The sequence below is a fragment of the Lepisma saccharinum genome, chromosome 4 (assembly GCF_977018435.1).
Source record: "Lepisma saccharinum chromosome 4, izLepSacc3.1, whole genome shotgun sequence".
Taxonomy (NCBI): domain Eukaryota; kingdom Metazoa; phylum Arthropoda; class Insecta; order Zygentoma; family Lepismatidae; genus Lepisma; species Lepisma saccharinum.
Window position 1 is genome coordinate 51,841,796 of NC_139232.1, and position 19,159 is coordinate 51,860,954.

The following is a 19,159-nucleotide window of genomic DNA, read 5'->3' on the forward strand; positions in this document are numbered from 1 at the left end:
GATATTTAAACCGGTACAGATTATACTAGAGTTTTACCTTCTAATAAGTTTTATATTCTAGTTTTGTAAGATTTATTCAAAATTTGGTTATGATTCGTCATTATTGTAGAGTTTTTGTAATAAAATTATTGCAAACTCTCATTCAGAGGATCAACCTAACTATAAATCGGAAATAAAGCAGTACATTGCTGAACCAGGATCTGCTGTTGTATTGGAAATTCAAAAATGAGTATTCAAACCTGAAGCAAGTGCTGAGAAAATACTTGAGCATGCCTGCTGCATCAGTATTCAGTGATTGAGTGTTCAGTGTTGCTGAACAGATTTGCAATAAGAGAAGAAGTGGGTTACTTCCTGAAGTGCTTCCAAATCTCGTATTTCTGAAGTTGAATCTGACAGAACAGGAATTCATTTTGCATTTCAAAGAACTGCTTGTGTACTAATGTTAAATCTCTAGGTTCACATAACCTTTGGTAGATGCAAATGTACATTCGCATCTCTTGAGAATGTATATGTATATGCATATGATATGCAATAGAAATGTACGTACATAGCAAATTTATTTTTGTCATGCAGAAAATAACATCCCATTTCTGTTTAATAATCTTATGTATCGGAATCGGTTAAATATCGGCATCGGTATCGGTTCCAAAAATTATCGGTGAGTACATCGGCATCGGTAAATTTTCAGCTTCGTCACATCCCTAAACAATAGTAATACTGAACATGTGAACAGTATTTCTCTTGTACAGATTTCTGAGATGTATCAAGGGTTTCCTTTTAGCCATTTGCAAAGTAAAATACCAAACTTTCTTGACCTACTATTGAATATATGTAGCTGATGTGCCAGCAATGCATCCACTACATCTCTACCTGTCAACTACAGTCAAAATAAGCCAGTTGTCATAAGTATAATTCGTAGCAGTGTCAATGGCACAAGTTCTTACATTTCACATGTATCTTGATGGGGCTTAGGTGTTCAACCTCCCAAGGCAGTTGCAGTTGCTCATCAGGTTGAGACACAGGATGATGAGAAATGTGGGATAAAATATATTTATGCCAATAATTCTAAGTTTTTTAAAAATATGAAGAAAAAAATCATGGTGGAGGCACATTGCACAGTGGTTCAGATCCCACTTTTAAACTGTAGTTCCAGTCCTAACTAATCTATCTGTGTATAAAGTGAACTTAAAACAAAAATTAATTCACTCATTCACATCAGTTTGTGCAAATAGAAACTAATGAATACAAAAATCAAGTCTGTTAAAAAAAATCTAACATGAGTCATCATATAACAACTATATTTTAACCCTTTCACTGCTACCGGCGAGTATACTCGTCCAAGGAATAAAACACTCATATGCTACAGACGAGTATACTCGCCCAACTAGTTCGCTATTTTTAGATTGGACTCAGTACAATGCAGGTTCAAATTTGTTGATCACTGATAGCTACTGCCATCTTGGGAGGTACAAATCAAATATGTTCATGTATACTGAAACCTCTAAGCTCTGTTACAGGCGAGTATACTCATCCTAAAGATTACCCTATGTTTTTTGAGTTGTGGAATTGCCATGTGAGTTTGTGAAACTTGTTGTTGATAACTACTGCCATCTATAGTGAGAAGGGTCGTTATTTTGTATACTTTGCGCATTATTATTGTTTGCAATGGCTTCTAGTTGTGCAAGTACGAGTGCTCTTACCGATGCTGAAATTGCTGAATTTATTACAAATGGAAATGTTAGAAGTATTCCATCATGAAAAGGAAAAACAGGGTCACGGCAGGCTTTCTGATGATTCCCCACTTCGCCATACTGGAAGATATTTTTTGACATTAGTTCCAGCTACAGAAAAGAAGAAAGAACCTACCAGAAAATGTCATGTGTGTGGTAATTTGACTATAAAACCCAAGAAGAGAAAAGAGTCTCGTTATATGTGCCAAAAATGTAATGTCGCACTTTGTGTAGTACCGTGCTTTGAAAAATACCACACTTTGAAAAACTACTAGCATTATGTGTGTATTGTTATGTGTATAGATAAATGTTAATTTGTTTCCCAACAAATTTTAGCAGTGCTCTCTTTTATGATACAGTTTCTTGTACATACATTTATAATAATACAGTGATTTCATATACAAAAAATGTTCTTACAAAAATATATACACATTTATATAGTTACGTATGTGTATTATGTGTGTAATTTCTTTGGTGATAAATAATAATATGTACAACTTTTTTGCAGTTTTTGTTTGTTGAAACACTCTAAAATCCTTAAAATTGAAAGGGAAAAATGGCACAAATTAAACTGTTAAAATGTAAAAAGTAGTTAGCACAGCATGGTATTACAGTGGAAAGGTTAACTGTGAAATAAATTCAATATCAATTCTTCATTTAAAGGCATCATTCAAAAAATATTAGGGATGTGCCGATGCCGATTACAGATGTATGAAAATCGGCCGAAATTGACACATCGGCATCGGTATCGGAATCGGCAAAAATCCGATATTTAAACCGGTACAGATTATACTGGAGTTTTTACCTTCTAATAAGTTTTATATTCAAGTTTTGTAAGATTTATTGAAAATTTGGTTATGAGTCGTCATTATTGTAGAGTTTTTGTAATACAATTATTACAAACTCATTCAGAGGATCAACCTAACTATAAATCGTAAATAACACTGTACATTGCTGAACCAGGATCTGCTGTTGTATTGGAAATTCAAAAATGAATATTCAAACCTGAAGCAAGTCCTGAGAAAATACTTGGGCATACCTGCTGCTTCATTATTCAGTGATTGAGTGTTCAGCGTTGCTGAACAGATTTGAGATAAGAGAAGAAGTAGGTTACTTCCTGAAGTGCTTCCAAAACTCGTGTTTCTGAAGTTGAATCTGGCAGAACAGGAATTCATTTTGCATTTCAAAGAACTGCTTGTGTACTAATGTTTAATCTCTTAAGAATCAATGTTCTTCTTAAAGGTTTACATAACATTTTGTAGATGCAAATGTACATTCGCATCTCTTGAGAATATATATGTATATACATATGATATGCAATAGAAATGTACATAGCAAATTTATTTTTGTCATGCTGAAAATAACATCCCATTTCTGTTTAATAATCTTATGTATCGGAATCGGTTAAATATCGGAATCGGTATCGGTTCCAAAAATTATCGGCGAGTACATCGGCATCGGTAAATTTTTAGCTTCGTCACATCCCTAAAAAATATTATTAACCTTTTGAGTCCCAAGGCCTTTTTCACATGTAAGCCTCTTGGTCCCGAGCCGATTTTGAGCAAAATGCAGTTTCAATTAAATGAGTGTAGATCGGAGACTAATTGCCCTAGAGAGATGAGTGATATACCATTGTATGCGGAATGAACCAGAGATTCAGACTATATGAAATTTATGCAAATTTGGCATATATGTGGTGGGGGGAGGGGGCTAACTCAAAATTCCAAAATTTTGGAAAAAAAAAAATTTGGTTCCCCCACCCTCCCCTCAAGAAAAAAGTACATGACAGTGTCGACATGCACATGGAAATGATCGCTGAAATGTAAAGAACACAAAAATATTTGCATTATCATCATATGACCAATGTAACTTGAGTTGTACCCCCAAAAGGAATGGTCGGCATGCCACTGATTCAAGCTTCAAAATGCAGCGATACCTTGAAATTACTTTAGCTCGGAGACTATTTGCCCTGGAGATATGAACGATATACCGTTGTACGCAGAATGAATCACAGATTCAGACGATATATAATTTATGCACATTCGGCGTATATATGGAGGGGGAAAGGGGGGAAATCCCCTGAAAATACTTTTTTTTAAAAAAAAATAGCGTTTCATCCCCCGCCCCCCGAAAAAAGGATATGTTTCATACTAAGGGTTAATGGTGGCAATTAGGGGGGCTTTTTGCCAATTTGTCCCCGTTCTATGCTATACCTTATGTACCAGAGAAAAGTAAATTGCTCTTGCTCCCCCTAGTTTTTGCACCTTGCCCCCCCCCTAGTTTTGGAAACCAATCGCCACCACTGTTTAGTATTAGAAGTACGGATTTTTTCATTATATCAAGAACAAGGACTATGTGGATCATCTCTAGCACATGCAAGAATACACAGATTCTAATTGTTTCTTTTTTATCGTGTAATCAAAGAAATTGCCTTTATTTTGATGTATAACACATGTATAGTAAGACCAAAAAATTAATTGTTTCATATTGCTGAAAATCACATAAAATGCCCGGGTTTCTGAGTTATAGCTAATTTAAATATCCTGGGATTCAATGTGTTAAATTAATCAGTATGTTCACTTGCAAAATAATGAGAGAGAAAGGCACTACATATATCTTCCTGTTTGAACTCTATTTCATTTTTAGTTTCATTTCAAGTCTGAGGAAGACCCTCATATAGGGTTGAAACATCATGTTGTTTGTTTTTTCCCCCTCTCAAGTATAGACTGTCTTTGTCAGTATATGTAGTGTTTTTTTTTTTCGGTTATGGAAACCAGACTTAATCATGTTACTAATGAAAATAAGCAGAAGAATTTTCTCTTTGATGTATTTTTTCCTTTCTTGCAGGATTGGGGTTGTATCAAGCTGGTATTTTAGCATGTGCCCGAAATGGCACCCTGAATTACATCACATGTGAACAGGATATGGATGAAAAGTTAAGCCTGAAAGCTATACAGATCAACACAAATTTTGATTTGTCAAATGTCGCATGCTTTGGACTTACATCATCTGTCAACAAAATAGTATGGGTTCTTGTTACAAGGTATGGCTAGCAGGATTAAAATTAGTTTACAGTATTTTCAATTTGCATTGGAATGTCCCATTACCAAGAACATTGAATTATTTACTGTGGCCAGACCTGAAATTTGAAACTGCCTCCATGGCAGAGTACTTACCGTAACATGCTATGGGTTTGAATCCTGGGTAATGCATTGATATTTCATTGTATTTGCCTCCTTCATCTACTTTGTCACTCATCCTCGTTATTGCTGCTAATGCAGAGAAACAGAAAAGTGGACTGCATGTCACTTGTAATTTGATCTGTTTAAAATACCAGTTATTCCAGATGATAACATTTAGTACAGTAATGATTATGGATGGGCCTTTATGAAATTTTGGCCGATACCGATATAAAATTAGAAATGGTCCTTGAAGAACCTGAAAGGTTCATTGCCCTCCTTAATAAATGTGTGTTTCAAGGCGACTGCAGTGCAAAAGAAGTTGCATATTTAGGCATTTACTTTTTTAGAAAGTAGGGCATGGCGATTATCCATAAAAATGACAACAAAATGGCAGAATTTTGCACTAAATTATCAGATCTTTATCAATATATCAGATCGGTAAAATTACCGATTATTTTACCGATAAACCGATATGCCTATATTGGCCGATACCAATAGAGTACCAATTAATCAGTCCCATCCCGAGTAATAATGTTAAGAGCCATCCTCTTCTGTTTTCATTATGTAGACTACCAATATATAAACATAGAGTCATTTAATTGTTGAAACTTTTCTGGTAGCAAATAATGGAGAGATTCTCAGTATATCAGCCAGGTCATTTCTGGCTGTAAACCAACCAAGCTTTAGAGAGCTAATGTCACTCTCATCTTCAGAGATGATCACATCTGTGCACTTCAATCCTTGAAGATGAGAGTGGTATTAGCTTTTGAAAGGTTCGAAGCATATCTGTAACTAACCTGGCCTATATCCTGAGGGAATCTATTCATAGTGTCAGTTGCTGTTTACAGTGTGCACTAAAACATAACTAGTAAATATTGTGGATGAGTTAGAAATTTCATTTAGCAGTAATGGGTATCGTACTTCTTAAATAAGTTTTATCAACATTACTACAACTTCAGTCACTAGAGATGAGCACAAAAAAGGGCAAATGAAGGACATTTTGGTGATAAGAAAAACATTCCTTTGTTTATAACAAGTGTTTCTTACTGGTGACATTGAGTTGCTGAAATTAATATGGAAATAAATCAAAAATTTCACAAGTATGATATGCATCCAGAAAATTAAGTCCAGATAACTGTGGGAAAGTGTGCAAAGCAGTGGCATGCGGTGCTAAATCAGGCAGGAAAATAGGTGACCTGCACTTACCCCTCCCATACCTGTCGTAATATAATACAGTACACCAAGTAAAATTCAACCCTTATTGAAATGAACCAAGTAAACATAAGATACATATGTTACAAATTGTCAGAAGTGACACACATGAAGCACGTTAAAATTATGACAATACCAATGTTAAAGCAAATATGATATAATGTAAAGAAAACATTAAAAACAAAATTGTTGATTCGCAAGAAAGAAAAAATAATAAAAGCAATTTATGAGTGATTAGAGAAAAAAATGTTTTGTCGAAACCTGTTTCATCTCTCTATTTGTAGATTAAGTTGACATTTTTTTTTGTAGAGTTGAGCATTCTTGTAATTCAAACGTCCTCAATGCAATAATGGCAATCAGATGGCAGAGTTTTTTTCATGAGTCCGCTAGATTTGTAGAAATTGTGACAAAACCTGAACTTTTCCAAACTTCCTTCTCGGGAACAAACAAGGACAACAATAATTTGCCACTTGAAGAGTATCCAGTTAATCATTTTACAAAGTTGTAGTAACCTGTTTGAAAATGCCTTGTGTACGATTTTGTTTTAGTTTTTAATTCGGTTAGGATAGGTGTTGGTTTGCTGTCTTTTCTGTAAAGTTCAATGAACTATATAAGCTTTCGTCTTCAGCCGGTCGATCATACAACATTCGCAACCCTACCCTCGCAACATTTGCTTTCTTATCCTGCCACTGCGTGCGTCTTGGGGCTGGTGGAAGAGGTGGATGTGAGCTGTTCCCTCGGAAGCTATATGCTACTTTTGGCTAATCGCAACGATAGGGATGAGTGTATGATGAAATTCATGAAGGAACACACACAAACAACCATGCCCAGGATGGGACTCGAACCTGGGAACTTCGCTCGGGCACAGTGGCGGCCAATTATTATTAGTGATATTATTTTTTAGTGTATGGTTTTTTAAGCTTGCTATGTAAACCCCTACTGCACAAAGCTAAATTGTGGGAATACGAACTGAACCAAGTTAATGTATCTTGACTGCAGAAAGTCTTTATACAAAATCGAGAAGAGAGCCATTAAACAATTGCCTGCCTTCTTTTCCATTATTTGTTGTATGGGAAGCATTGTCTGAAATGTGTGTGTAGTGCCAGACAGCAGAGAATACAAAGATCGAATAGAGAGGCAACACTGTTAGAGAACGTCATTGTCTGCGGGGCACTGGGAGAGCGAGCGAGCTGCTGTTGCTGTGAAGGGAACATGCTCAGACAAGTGAATGATGCTCCGCTTAACCTAGTCGAGAAAGGATTTGTCAAGGAAGTGAATTGAACTATAAGCACCAGAATTTGGTCTAAGCCTAGTGCCTTCCTATAACTGTTACTTGCTATAACAGCTGACCAATTTTTACATGTGGAATTCCATAATGAAAGATGTAACTGGGCCTACTCCACACCTTAGCCTGGTAACACTAATAAATCATCTCATTGTGAGCGTTCAGTTATGCTGATATTCAATAAACAATACCACGGGCTCACTCAGGCGATATATGGGACAGAATTCAATTTTCCGCTTTGCTTTTCTGAAGATATTGTAGCAATATAATTATTCCACTCATTTTCGTATTTTCAATTGAACTCTCACTATTTTTTCCAGAAGTTGACCCCATCTCCCATCTTAAAAACTCTGGAATGGGAGCCTACCAAGTTTACTAAAAAACTGAATTACATACAATAATTTTAGACTCAAAGTGACGTGAACTAGAAGGTAGTGATAAATCACTTGTGCAATATTCAACGTAATGATGATAAAATGAAGGTGGTGCATGTAGAAAATTGATGTGCTAGAACGTTTTGCACACACACACACACATCATATTTATTCCCTCCTTGACTTCCTTCAATTCACGAAACTGCAAACTGCAATGTCGTTACAACATTTACCCCCTATAATCAAAGAGTTTCAGGTTATTTCTCGGTAAAGGCACAAGTGCCTAGTGGTTCGTATCCCACTTTAAACTGTAGGCCTCACCTCGGGTAGCCTTTCTGAGCATGAAATGGAATTAAAATTGGAACATGCTAACCCATCATAACACAGACTCACAGAGGGTGTTTAACTTAATGACTGACAATTATTATATACATCGAACTTTCAGTGTGACTGAAATAAGGTCTATTTGTCATGCCAAATATTGTAAATTTTCAGTCTTGTGGTGCCTTCTATACGAAGTGAACGCGAGTTATCTCAAAAATTTGAAATGTGAATGAGTCGAGCTGTTTCATTCAATAAGACTCTCCACTTCACATATATTTTGCTCTGTAGCTGTCGATTTCAAATGGGTATCTAGTAGTTGGCTAGTGCACCGGATTTGGAACAAAATCACCTACTGTCATAGTTCGAATCCCATTACAGGCATAACAAAATATATTCACCTGAAGATGAGAGAAGAGATGCTCTCTCGAAATATATAGATAGAATATATAGTCAATCAAAAAGGAAAACAATGGATAATGTTCAATTAGAACCGGTGTTCATTCACAGCACAGAACGGTTATTTGACAAAAATCCTGTTTCATAAAGTATTTAATTACGACAGCATGTCTACTGAAAGTAACTTTCTATTTGGTTTTACTTAACATTTTGTACTTATATGCACTTCCATCTTACAGAGGTGCCCATCTCCCCAAGATGGTGGATGCATTATCCCCAAAATCATTTTTCATAATCCCCCCCCCAAATAGCTTGGATGAATACGTAATAATTGATTGTTGTTTGAATACAATAGCCTGTTAAACTGTCCCTATTTTTTAATTGTTCAAATTTTCGAAATAACGGAAAGGTAGCACATTGATTGGTTAAATACTGAAGTTCATCTCAAATTTCATAACATAAATTATATAAATATGTATTTAAACAGTGTGTGGAAAATATTTAAGATTTTAAAAACCCACAATTCGAGTATTTAACATGAATTGCAATGTAATGTAAGATAGAAAATTTAATCTGGGCAAACCAAATAACGTGCTGCAATTGTCTGTTTAACAAAAACTGGCTTGCGTGTGACCGATTCAATTATTGTTTCACGAGACACACACCGATTGATTGATTTGGTTTATTTTACTTCGCTTTTATGCCAATTCTGGCCAGTTTGCAGATGGGTATGAGTGGTTATGTGGAAAAACTGATGAAGGAACACTCACAAAGAACACCCATGCACAGGCTGAGATTCGAATTTGGGACCCTTGGTGTCTTAGTGTGCTAACCACCCTGCCACAGAAGTTGGCGAGACACATACCGAACCCTAGCTGAGGCCAAGAATATAATAAGGTGACTCCTTCAAAGAACTCGCCAATCTGCTTTGGTAAATACAAGTAGGAGTCCATACAATAAATACATAGCTTTTATCTTAACTGTAATTTTCACTTGCTAAAAAGTAAAATTGTCCTGCATCAAGGATAATTTTTTTTGTTTTACCGAGTAATCTACAAGGTATTACTATGAAGTACACTTAATATACAACTATGTATTACAGCATACAGGGAATCACTAATACAATAATATTGTTAATAGAACATCATCAAAATGACGCATCTTCTAAAGCAGTATACCAACACTAAGCATTGCATTTTAAAAAAAAAATATTATTAATGAATATCGAGAATATCATTTATGGTTTTTAATGCAGCTACAGTATAATTCTTCACAATCACCTCATCAAAATGTCAAGCACTCTTTTTTGTAGCACAAGAATATTACCAAATTTACTTTTGCAGCTTCTCTTTTTGCACTTTCGTGCCGAAACATGAGCATACCATATTGCTAAACATTGTCCTCAAATTATAATGTTCAAACCCTCTATTCACTTCAGAAAACAATCTAAGATGTAACACTTTATCAGAGCTTCATTCGCCTCCCCTCCTCAAATTTGATACTCAATCCTCCCACCAAAATATCCATGCCAATTTTAGATTTACTGTTGATATTGTTCCTTCCAAAAAGAAAATCAATCTAAGGTGTGATACACAAGAGTTGGATTCCCTCCCTCGGCCAAAAAATAATTCATAATGCCCGCTACCTGAAATTCCCACTAAATTCATCAATCACCCACCATAATTTCCCTATCAATTTAAGGCATAATATGTAAGAGTTGGATATCCCTCCAATATTACTTATTACCCGCTACAATTTACTTGGCAGTCTACAAATTAACTATTGATATAACAGCAATGGTTCATTGATAACGTAATTCAACTTGTGCCCTGTTTTCTCAGTCAAATTTCCATCACAGTCTGCACCATAATGCCCCCTCCCCACCCTTCCCCTTGGGCAGCCCTGATTTAGAACTGTGACAACGTCAGAGGTGTAATGTAACTGAAAATAAAATATCAGGAATGGGTGTATGTGTGCTGCGCATTTGAATATCATGAAGTATATGTGTGAATTAGATAAAAATAATAGAAATAATGTTTTGAATCAAAACTCAATAATGTGAATATCAATATTATAGAATATAATGATGCAGGTGTGTGTGAAAAAGTAAGCATGAAAACATTTGTGTATCAATAAATTTTGCTGCGTGATTCGTAGTTAATATTGTTACAAAAGAAGAAAAATTGAAAAGGTAAGTTGCATATGGAGATATGTGTAATTACTTTTGTTCAGGGTACTCTTGTTCATCGGTTAAACCATCCTTGGTTTCAGTACTGTGTCCACCAGCCGTTGGATTCAAGCACTGCATCGAGTCGACAAGGCAAGGATTCCACAAGCCACTTGCAGATGTTTGGTCTTCTCCTTAAACTCTCCCAAACATCAAACACATGAGCCAGTAGAGCTTCCTTTGTTCTAAGCTGTATACCGAAATCTGAAATGAGTGCAAAGGGAAAATCGTGAAAAGAAAAGAAAAAAGTATAAAAGTACTAGAATAACCAGATTAATAGAGAAAGGGATGACAGCAAACAAAATTATGCTCGAACAATGCAAATAATAAAAATAAAAAAACTGGAAAAGTACTAATACGAAATTAAATATACAAGAATCGGAAGTAGGCTGAAGGAAGCAACTAATATTGAAAGAACGTGGAAAGAAAACATAATCAAAGGAGCCCTGGTTCGATTTGCGACGGGAGCCCATATTTGTTGTTCGATTCCCACTCTAAACTGTGTGTCCTTTTGCATTTAGACTTAAAACGAACTTCGTCGTAAACAGATGTCGCCACAAAAAAATAATAACTCTGAAGAAAAAGTGCTGAAATCATTACTGCAAAATGACATAAACACGTAACAAAAATCTGTAATGCGTGCAAACAGGTTACAGTGGGGAGGAACAATCGTGATAGGCATAGGCACACCAAACAGGGAAGGGGATGGGTGGTTATGGGGATTAGAATCCTCTCTTTGGACTTACTCACCTATGATGACAGGACCAACGAGAAAAAGATCTTTGAAAGAAGAACTGCAGAAATAGAGTTAGCGGGAGTGATGTAAAAACCAATCACAACTTCCACGCTATTTTTACTTTTGCCTTTCAAGGGTTGTTCTGAGTGCACGTAAATTTTTAAGATTTCTTTTAGTTCAATTTATACACAGATACCCTAATGGAAACTGAACTTACAGTCTAGTGTGGTGGACCATCAGTTGGAATTGTATCCAGAGCTGCTTGTTTACACTATCGGAAGGAGCCTTTCTTCATATATTCGTTCGGAACTGGCAAAATAATAATTAAAACTCAAGCATCAATGTTAATAACAGCTATATTATTATCAGGAACATTCTCAAAATACACTTGTTCTCCGTTGAAATCAAATCAAGAGGAAAGCAAGACTGCCACACACACGCATGAACCTGTGGCTAGATTCAAGAGTTGGAAACACTACACTTCTCGCAACGTGCTCTTCCAGGCGAAACTAGATGATAGGAAATTTCAGGTTGCATAACTGTAAGGGTTGCCATTCATTATTCTTCTGGTGTACAGGAAAACCTCGTTAATACGAAGTTCAAGGGACCAAACAATGTCAACTTCCAGTTATCCAAACTTTTCAAGATGACGCCTGTTTTTAAGTTGTAAATAAGTTACAGTATAAATTTCCCCCATAATGGATGTTTTATACTTGATAATAGCTCACAAAGTAAGCTTTATATGTACTACATAATAATATTGTAAGTTGTAAAGATACTATAAAAAATGTTACACAAAATGAGGGCACAGAGCTTACGCAGACACAAAGATTCCTAGGAGATGGTAACACGTGCATAGTTATACAACCTGTTATGCACAGGATGCATGTTGTGGGAAGGAAAATAGTACATGAAAACGTTTTCACCAAAAAAGTTTTTTAAAAAAACTGTTTTTTCTTTCAATTTCTTCAATTGCTCTTCAACGAAATTCCTATCATTCTAGTTCATGAGAAACCACTGAGACCTACGGAAAAGAAAACAATCTCTCGTTTATTGAAAGGGAAACTCGATGAATCTTGACAGCAATCACACTGGCTCCAGTAAAAGTCAGGAGATAATCAGAGAGAATGAATGTTGGATTTTATTTGGGTTTACTAGAGCATTGTCCGTTACAGGATTAACTGGTAAGATAAGTTCTCTTGGGAGAGACAACACAACCTGTCTTGGCACCAGCCACACACACTCACAAAAAGCGGGGCTGCAAATTTTGTTCTGGTTCTGCTGTCTGAAAATACACCATAAAAAGTCACATTTTCTTTGCTTCAGCCAACTTCATATTCATCCCCCCCCCCCCCCAAATCCTCTTTTCCACGGAGCAGTCCAAACTCTTCCTCGACTTGCATTGTAATTCACCTTGAAAAAGAAAACATTCAACTTGTGATATGTTTGCACCGAATGTGTATCCGAGGACACATTAAACAGCACCGCACTCGATAATCACTTGGGTTTGGATTCCACTTTAAACTGTATATTTTGTCCCGATTACTCCATCAGTATAAAATGAACTCAAGACAAGCATTATGAATAGAGGCACATATTTTTGGTAAATAAAAAAGCAAAATTTCTGTACAAAAACAGAGTCGATTTCAGGTTCAAAAGCAGTAAATAAAATCAAATTTCGCTGTTATGGCGGTGAAAAAGCATCATATAAAATGACATTTTGGGTTTAAAAAATGTGAATATAATCCCAAATTTTATTTAAAAACTGCACTATTACACAAAATAAACATATCCCTTCTAATAGCTCATTAAATCATTACCAAAATATTAATTTTATTCCTGTATAAAGGGGTCCATTTTTGCTTCTCAAATTTTTGCAGCAGAATTAATCAATTTTCCGAGAATTGCATAACTCACAGGATACTTCAGAAAGTGTCTCGTCTGTATATAAACGGTAAATTTCGTGTTTGAGTCTATTTCGCATTTTGCAGTTCATTTCTCATCATTTCGTGACAAAACAGGGTAGGAAAATGCACCTCACCTTTCAGAAATGAAAAATTAACATTACAATGTTTTATTTCAAATTTCGTGTTTTCGTCAAAAATGAAATATGTACGCCTCTAATTATGAAACTTGCACATTTTCAGATTAAAAAATGGTGGATTGTTATTTGCTCTCACATTAATCGACAATTTATTGCTCATTTTAGGAGTATTCTGGAGGTCAAACACTCGCTCCACCAAGACTTTACCTTTTGAATAACTTTTCCTGATTCCTTTTTTTTTTTTATCTGTTTCTGCATCCATTCCTGCATTGAGCATTCCGGGACTTATTTTTTATAGCTCAAATGATTCCAAAGAAAAGCAGCTATTATATTATATTGAATTTTGTATGCATCATGAAGTTGTTTTAAGTGCTTTTCGGACCAGCCCTATCGCCAGTTTGTACGTAGAGGCATCTGAGCCGTCGCTGTCTCTGCGAAGACAGCGGCTGGTAGTGAACTACTTCCTCCATCTTCGCTCGATGCCTTCACATCCCTCATTTCACACCATCTCAGCCATGAATAGGCTGGCAAGGTATCGGCTCCGCCCTAGTGCCACAAGACCATTTGGTGTTCGTGCAGACGAGATCCTGTCAGCACTTGGTGTTGACAGTGATCTTCCTGGCGTCTCTCCACTCATTCCGCCCCTCCCTACCTGGGAGTTTCCTGCACCTTCTATCGATTTTTCTCTGACTGCCCTTCCAAAGTCAGAGACACCAATCGTTGTATACCAGCAACGGTTTTTAGAACTTCGTGCGAAGCACCCCAATTTTAATGTGTTTTACACGGATGGGTCCAAGACAGTTGAATCAGTTGGTTGCGCCTTCGTCCTAGACTCTCAAAGCTCCAGTTACTCACTACATCCTGCCGGTTCCATCTATACGGCAGAGTTGTACGCCATTCTAAAGGCACTGGATTTTGCAGATGTCAACGGTCTGAAGAAGGTCCTTGTGTGCTGTGATTCGACCAGCGTGTTGCAGTCTCTGGATTCACCGTATTCCCGGCATCCAGTAGCGCAACGCATATTCAGACGGCTTGTGTCCTTATCTGCCAGCACGGATGTACACTTCTGTTGGGTCCCTAGCCACGTGGGCATCCAGGGGAACGAAGCAGCTGATGCTGCCGCCAAGTCTGCTGATGCAGATGGCGACGTTCTCGTCCACCTTTTGCCAGCTAGCGACCTGCAGAATGTGTTCCGTTCTCGCCTTCTTGACACTTGGCAGACCGAGTGGGATGTGGAAACGGGGAACAAGCTTCACGCTGTTAAGCCCACCATAGGTGTTTGGCGTTCCTCGTGTCGTCCCTCTCGGCGAGAAGACGTTATTCTTACCCGCCTGCGTATAGGACACAGCCGTCTCACGCATGGTCACCTACTGCAAGGGCTGGACCCTCCGTTGTGTCGTACTTGTAATGTTATTTTAACCCATTACTGCCCAAATTATTTATTTTTCGAAATTTCTTGTATCCTTTGAAACCCTTTTGTACTTTGTCTAAAATAATGCCAAAATAATGATTTTTATTTTTTTCGACCAATAGTCTTTTAGTTTTAGCATGTCGACAAATGTCGACAGTGAGCACGGATGGCACCATCAATACTGAATAACAAAACTTTAATAAACATGTTTATTTTACTAAATATATGGGCAGTTATTACAACGAAATTCCACATATTTTATATTTTTATTGTTTGACATTCAGATTATATTGATACATGAACATATTTATAAGAAATTACAATGCTCATTCATATTTTTACATTTGCAGCGGTACATAATAAAATTCTATCAATTATTTCTGAATTGAGTTGCTACTTTCGAACCTAACTAAATAAAAACATAATTAAATTTTGGAAATAGAAAACAATGCATACTTTGTGTAAGTGTTGCTGATCTATTTCTGTGTGTGAAATGCCTCTGAACACTGTATATGGCATCCGACATTGCACTTCTTACATTTCTTCCTTGTAGCCTTTCCACAATGTCCACAACGTACTTGCTTGGAAACAGTTTCCAAATGATGTGATGTGCCATCAAATCGCACTTCAGGCAATACTCTGGATGAGACTTTAACGCTTGGCCTTCCTGCTAGTGGACGGTTTTTCACGTACGACTGCATATAATTCCGTACTACATACCTCGTAAATGAGAGTAGATCAAGCCCATCTTCTTTTCCTTTAGCAGTCAGGCGGTAAAGTTGCCATGTGTTGTTCATGGAAACGTTAAGCAGATAACTTATCATTGGCCAATACCACTTCTTGTTCCTGATACTAATCCTGTAGCATGCAATGTTTTGGTCCATGCGGTCAACACCACCCATGTAAGTATTGCATAGAGCAACACACGAAGGTTGAGGAACTGAAATGTATTTTTTGTCTGCATTGCTCCATCGCCTTGCATGTCCCAGAGGTGACACACCCGAGACAGTTGATGCTACCGTAACGATGTTGTTATCATGGTAGCGTACAAGAGTAATGCCAGTACTTTTGTCTGTTAGTTGATGGTAACTTCCCCGCTCTTGTTTCCTGCACGAACTAACATCCGGAAGTGGAGCATTTTCTACACGATTTGGGCGAACCGTACCAGTTCCATCGTGACCGTTTGCTTGTATATGTTCCAGCAGACGAATGGAAGTAAAATAGTTGTCAAAAAACAAAGAGAGCCGTGAACGAGCCGAAAGTTCGGATATCAAATTCATGACTACAGAGCCACCTACTCCCAATTCTGGTATTTCCCGTCGCAGCACCTTGATACGGCTCTCCTTGAATAAGATATCCAAGACGCGTCGACAATGCCCATACTTTGAAACCAAAGCGAATGGGTTTCCCGTGGATGTACTGTTTGGCGCCATGTCTCCCATAATATGGCATCATTGACTCGTCAATTGAGAGATATGTATCACCTGGATAAAATTGAAGCCAACGCTCATTTATCATAGACCAAACTGGCCTTATCTTCCCAAAACGATCAACAGCGTCTAGTTTTGAATTGTCACAAAAATGTATGTATCGTAGTATTTCTTCAAACCTATTCCTTGACATTGCTTTCGAAACACCTGCGTGATGTACATCTTCAGATAATTCCCAATACATTCTGGTTCTAGCCATTACATTGTATCCAGAAAGAAATAATATTGCAAATGTAAATGCAGGTTTTCCCTTCTGTACAGCATACTCAATTGTGGATTGAACTATAAATTCAATAACTTCATCGTCCAAAAACATTTCGAACAATTGTACCGGTGTGAAATCATTTTGAAGAAAGTCGGGCCGTGTGAACTCGATCGAAGGTTTGTCTCCGATGTCACTCTTTTCCCACTTACGAACTTGAGACTTTATTCTCTGATGTGAAGGTATAACTTTTACTCCAGTCTTGATTTGTTTACTCTCTATTTGAACACAACTACCGGGATCTTTGCTTGCTGACGCTTCAGATTTTGGTCGCTTCTGCGGAGGACTTCCAAAATCAAACTGAGGCACATCGGACACTGGAACAGCTGCAACATTATCGCACGCATCATCATCTGGTTCACCCTGTCTCAAATGCACTATTCCCTTGTCGGTGATTTTGGAGCAAACCAGCACTGCACCTGTCCGAAGTTGATTACCAGAAAGTTTGTTCATATCTCCAACGGGTTCATCTTCATCACTATCACCATCGCTTAGAAGAACATTCTCAGGAGGCTCGGTGTATGCAATTGCATCTAAGAGGTCGTCTGTCTCTTCTAATATACAAGCGATCTGCTCTACAGTCAACCTGGAAAAATTATACAACTGATATAGTAACAGGGCCGGTGATGAAAACAGTGGACCCGTCCGTGCTCACTGTCGACAAATGTCGACACTAAATTATAACGACGTACGTAGAAGATGATAACAACCATTCAACGAAAGTGAACATAGCGTAAATATAACCAACATGTGCTATTTATGCATACATAAAAATAACCTAATTAAGATTTAGGATAATTCGAAAAAACATACCTATTGCTAGCAGCCATAGCGCACGATGCAAACACGTGTGAACAACAATGACTCCCCAAGCTCTGTGGAGGGAAACTGAAGGTCACTCTGCTGCAGTCGCTGAAGTATTTGCCAACTCATCCACGAAAGTTATCATTGTGAACAAATATCACAAAACCCATGAGAAAAAAATTATACTAAATTATTAAATTTTATGTCGACAAATGTCGACAGTGGGCAGTAATGGGTTAAGCATCCGACACATTCTCGTTGAATGTGTCGATCTTGCTTACCTCCGGCAGACTTTTAACCTTTCCGGCTGTTTGTCATCCCTCTTGGGTGATGACAGCAGTATTTTATCACATGTTTTTAGTTTTTTTGCGAAGAGCTGGTCTCTTCCACCATCTGTAAGGAGGTTTTTACTTTATTCTGACTTTTTAATGTGTTGTGTTTGTCTCGTGCAGGTCTTTTTACAACCTTGCACTTTTAGTTTTTCCAAAGGGGCTCTTTACACCCCTTTTTTACGTTCTCAGTCAGAATTTTAGATAAGGGATATTTTCCTGTATACATAGAAGGGTGCGAAATGGCCTTAAGTGCCGACGCACCCAGAAATTTTAACTCATCATCATCTTGTTTTTCTTTCTGGAGATCTAATTTTGTTATCGTCAAATAAAAACAGCTTTATGAGATTCAAAACAATGACGCTTTTTCCTTCGCACTGGATGAGTCATTGCTGTTATCGCCAAGATGCTAGATGAAACACTTGCTCCAGCTGCATCGTAAAAACAAGAAGACTGGCGGGGAGTTAGGGCAACAGGTGGTCAAAGAGAAAATCCTCTGCATTTCAAAGATAACGCAATTGTCGAAGACCAAACTTTTATCAGCATTGTGAAGAAGGAAGAAATGATCCTTGTTTTGTGTTTTACCATGCAACAGACAATGATATGGGCAATATTCCTATGCATACAGCTGCATTCAAACAAGAGGGACCTGAATTCTGCAGTTATCGCATTGCCGTGCACACCAGTGGCGGAGGAGTGGCTGTTGTAGGAGAAGTGAGTGGGCCACTTTTTTTTATTATCCTATGGTTTTTGTTTGTTTTGATGAACGTATTCAGAACTGGTTGCTTCACTTTAGACGCCAAAGGAAAGCAGGAGGGATCCACTTTCACCCCTTGCCCGGAATCTGCCAGTGTGCGCACACAAGCAAGAAAATCTTGGCCGAAACAATTAGCATTGACCCTCCAGGTGCCATGCGTCTTTATTTTTTGATCATTCCTGCGATCTTATCTCGCATTTCTCATCTGGCACTGGTGAATGTTTCCAGCGTGGCACATTAAGCGGTGAAGGAGCTTGACCTGCCATGCACATCCAGCAGGCATTCCAGGCTGCTTCCCCCGAGTTGTCAGCAGCTTTTAGGACAAGGAAATATGTCAAGGTCAAGTTAAAATAACATTCGATCTTCTCTTGTCGACTTACGCAGGTGTCTACTTCGAATTAAGCTAAACCAGTTTTCCCGAAGGGTATTGTAAATAACTTCGTATTAAAAATGATCCATACCAAAATATATTAAAAATCCCATCTTATTGGCTGGGGAATAGGAAGAACTTTGGATTAAAGTGTACTTCATATTAACAAATATTGTATTAATGAGGTTTTCTTGTATTACATACATTGTTTCACTCTTTTCCTTTT

The 19,159-nt window shown here is 37.4% G+C and overlaps 1 protein-coding gene across 1 annotated transcript in view; it reads left to right on the plus strand.

The window, feature by feature from the left end:
* The window catches only part of LOC145986458 (uncharacterized), a 45,904-nt gene that overhangs the window by 583 nt on the left and 26,162 nt on the right, over positions 1–19,159 (plus strand). Inside the window, exon 2 of the mRNA XM_083120490.1 lies at positions 4,578–4,773. Coding sequence (XP_082976616.1) covers positions 4,578–4,773 — 196 coding nt within the window. The remainder of the gene's footprint in view (positions 1–4,577; positions 4,774–19,159) is intronic.